This window comes from Triticum urartu, chromosome 3A, assembly GCF_056163025.1.
Source record: "Triticum urartu cultivar PI428250 chromosome 3A, HENAU_Tu73, whole genome shotgun sequence".
Lineage (NCBI taxonomy): Eukaryota > Viridiplantae > Streptophyta > Magnoliopsida > Poales > Poaceae > Triticum > Triticum urartu.
This window is the reverse complement of record NC_141875.1, coordinates 670440063-670443731: the sequence shown is the minus strand read 5'-3', so window position 1 is coordinate 670443731 and position 3669 is coordinate 670440063. Positions and strand designations below refer to the sequence as shown.

Genomic DNA, 3669 nt, shown 5'->3' with positions numbered 1-3669 from the left:
ACGACTATTTTTTTTCAATTCAATCCCTCTACTGTGGGGACGGGGCGATGATTCGTGACGCAACCGCCGCCGCCTAGAACACGCGCACCGCCTCCCCTCGATGACACGTGGGACCCGCCGCATCCCGGGGACCACGCGTCATGCATGCTGAGCGGGGAGCCCCCGTCGTCCGCGTGTCGCGAAACCGACTGAGAACGACGCGTTATTCACGAAGGACCTACCACAGACCTTACTCATTCCACTGACATGACGGACCCACGGAGGACATGGCCCGCGCATCAGCCTTAAAGGCTAAGCATGCGCGTGGGGGAACCACCCTCGCAACCCCCTCCTCTCCCTCCCCGCCATATAATACGCGCAGCCCTGTGCCCTCCCAACGATCCCACCACCGAGTCTTCGGATACATCCATCCACAGCCAGATCTGCTCTCCCCTCTCTCTCGATCCACAGAAATCGCAATCGACACCGAGATCGCCAAGACCGTCGACGCCATGGCGCAGAGGGCGCTGGAGCTGACCCTGATATCGGGCAAGGACCTCAAGGACGTGAACCTCTTCTCGGCCATGGAGGTGTACGCGGTCGTCTCCCTCTCCGGCGACCCGCGCTCGCGCCAGCGCGTCGCCACCGACCGCGCCGGCGGCCGCAACCCGACCTGGAACGCGACTGTCCGGTTCACCGTCCCCGCCAACGCCGCGGGGTCCGTCCACGTGCTGCTCCGCGCCGAGCGCGCCCTCGGCGACCGCGACGTCGGCGAGGTCCACATCCCGCTCTCCGAGCTGCTCTCCGGCGCCCCTGAGGGCCCTGTTCCGGTCAAGTTCGTCGCCTACCAGGTCCGCAAGATCGGGTCCGGGAAGCCCCAGGGGGTCCTCAACTTCTCGTATAAGCTCGGCGAGGTGACACAGGGCCAGGCCGCTGGCGCCTACGGTGGTGCGCAGGCCGCGTACGCGCAGCCTCCCCCCGCCGCCGCGTACCCGCCGCAGGGCGCGTATCCTCCGGCCGGCAAGGCCGACGCCTACGGGGCTCCGTCCGCCTATCCACCGCCTGGTAACGCGTACCCGCCTCAGTCCGCGTACCCGCAGGCGACGAAGGCCGACGGGGCAGCAACCGCTGGTGCCTACCCGCCTCCCTCCGGCTACCCACCCGCTGGCAAGACAGGCGAGCCATCCACCGCCTACCCCGCACCCGCCGGCTACCCACCCGCTGGTCCGTCAGGAAAGCCGGCGAAGGCAGGCGAGCCAGTGACGGCCTACCCAGCGGCCGCGGCGGGACCCAGCACCGGCGCTCCCTACGGCGCCCCGCCCCCGCAGTACGGCTACGGGTACCCACCGCAGCAGCCGGCCGGGTACGGCTACCCGCCCCCGCCGCCGCAAGGAGGGTACGGCGGCTACGGCTATCCACCAAAGCAGCCCGCCGGGTACGGGTACCAGCAGCAGGCCGTGAAGCCGCCGAAGAAGAGCGGCATGGGGATGGGCCTCGGCGCGGGGCTCCTCGGAGGCGCGCTCGGCGGGCTCCTCATCGGCGACATGATCTCCGACTCCGCCGGCGGGTATGATGCCGGCTACGACGCCGGGTTCGACGACGGCGGTGGCTTCGATTTCTAGATCGTCGGGGAGGATCGGATGTGCAGCAGCACAGTTCTTTTGTACGCTCTTGGTATTTATTCAGTTCTTTCGTCTTCAGATTTTCCGCTCAAAATCGCCGGCGCCTCTGTGCGCTGCTAGTGTGATATGGTAATGTAAATATGAGTTTTAACATGATATGTTCTGTAAATTTCTGTCTCTATTGGGCTCGAATCGCTGATAATTTGGCCGTGTTGTCTTTGTGCTCATTCATTTGATACGTTTGATCAAACTTTGCGTGTTGGAACTAGTAGTGATGTTCTAGTCTTGTGGTTGACGTGTTTGCGTTGGCGCGTGAATGTTGGAAAACTTGGCGTGACGGTGAATGAAGTCTGGTATGTTCTTATTGACTCCTTCATCGACCGGCCGGTGGAATTTTCCGCATCTTGCGAGGAAATTTCTTCTCTGGGTTAGTGGAAGAGTGGGTTAGGGGAAGAAACTTCCGGTTCGAAAAGGTCGTGGAGGGCAGTGTTGAACACTCGGCACTGTATGGTGCGCCTTCCATGCTAATGGCGCCGTTTGGTGCCAACTGCCAACATTGTGCGGGTGCAATCTTATTCGTGCAGACCAGAACTGATCTTGGCAATAATGCCATTAAGAAAATGATCCCAACAAGCTGTAGTACAGTTGCAGTCTTGCAGACCTCAACTGCTGTCCCTGTTCTTTGCAACAATGTAAATAATAGGAGTACTCCCTCCGTTCCTCTATATAGTGCGCCTTGTTTATGGCGTTTATACCAACGCATGTGCTGTCACTTTTATCTAGACTAGAAATGCCCTTTGCTTTTGTCAGACTCTCTTGCATGTGGATATCTTCGTCCAAAAATGTTAATGCGCACTACATTCCGGAATTTCATCCAAAACCTTATACGCACTATAATATGGAACTGAGGGAGTAATAGTAATACCTGAACAGTCTCTCTGTGCTTCGCAATAAATGCCAAAAAGGATCAGGACTGCACAATAGTACTTGCCATTGAGAAAATGATGCGAATAGACAGTCCTAGTAGAGTTTCCGCCAAACAGAAAGAAGACAGTCCTGTTAGAGCATCTCCGTCTGTAGGTGCGCAATTTTGTTGGTAAAAAAATACTCATGTCATCAACCAAATACAAAGTTCAGTAGGTTGTGTCAATGTTGCTAAATAATATTTTTAGGAAAGCTAACATGGTTGCCCTATGTTTTCGTCTTAGGGCTTGTACAACGACCGTTGGTTAATTTACATGCAGCCTTGTTCTTCTTGCTCCGCCGTCATCAACCAAATACAATTAGTTTAGTAGGTTGTGTCAATGTTGCTCAATGATATTTTTTAGGAAAACTAATATGATTGCCCATGTGTTTTCATCTTAGGGCTTTTACAATGACCGTTGGTTAATTTACATGCAGCCTTGTTCTCTTTGTTTCACTGTCATCAACCAAACACAATTAGTTCAGTAGGTTCTGTCAACGTTGCTCAATGATATTTTTAAAGAAAACTAACATGGTTGCCCCTGTGTTTTCATCTTAGGGCTTGTACAATGACCGTTGGTTAATTTACATGCAGCCTTGTTCTTCTTGCTCCGCCGTCATCAACCAAATACTATTAGTTCAGTAGGTTTTGTCAACGTTGCTTCATGATATTTTTAAAGAAAACTAACATGGGGTTGCCCTATCTTTTCATCTTAGGGCTTGTACAATGACCGTTGGTTAATTTACATTCAGTCTTGTTCTTCTTGCTCCGCCGTTTCACCTCCCACTGTTTCCTGCCCTCCCCGCAACCCCTCCACCTTGGCGCGTGCATTTGGCGGCTGATTATAGGCCTTGCATGACCCAAGATTTAGCCCCAATCTTTCACTTCCAATGCTAATTTTTTTAGTAGGAGCTTAAGTATTGATTTCTTTTAGCAGTTCCCATGTTATTTGAGGAAATAGAGAAGTCTTATTCCCTACTTTTCCTTTTGACCTTTGATGTTTCCATTTTCTTTGTCGGCATATGAATCAATTTTATTGTGACATAACCATTAAACTTATACTATAGACTACACAGTAGGGAGTAAACAATCATAGTAGAAAAG

General features: G+C 53.5%; 1 protein-coding gene across 1 annotated transcript; it reads left to right on the top strand.

Moving 5' to 3' along the window:
- The first annotated feature begins 359 nt into the window (after nt 1-359).
- On the top strand, nt 360-1770 carry LOC125545896 (uncharacterized). The gene has a single exon (XM_048709955.2). The coding sequence runs from the start codon at nt 492-494 to the stop codon at nt 1599-1601; it is 1110 nt and encodes a 369-aa protein (XP_048565912.2). The 5' UTR covers nt 360-491; the 3' UTR covers nt 1602-1770.
- The last annotated feature ends 1899 nt before the right edge of the window (nt 1771-3669 follow it).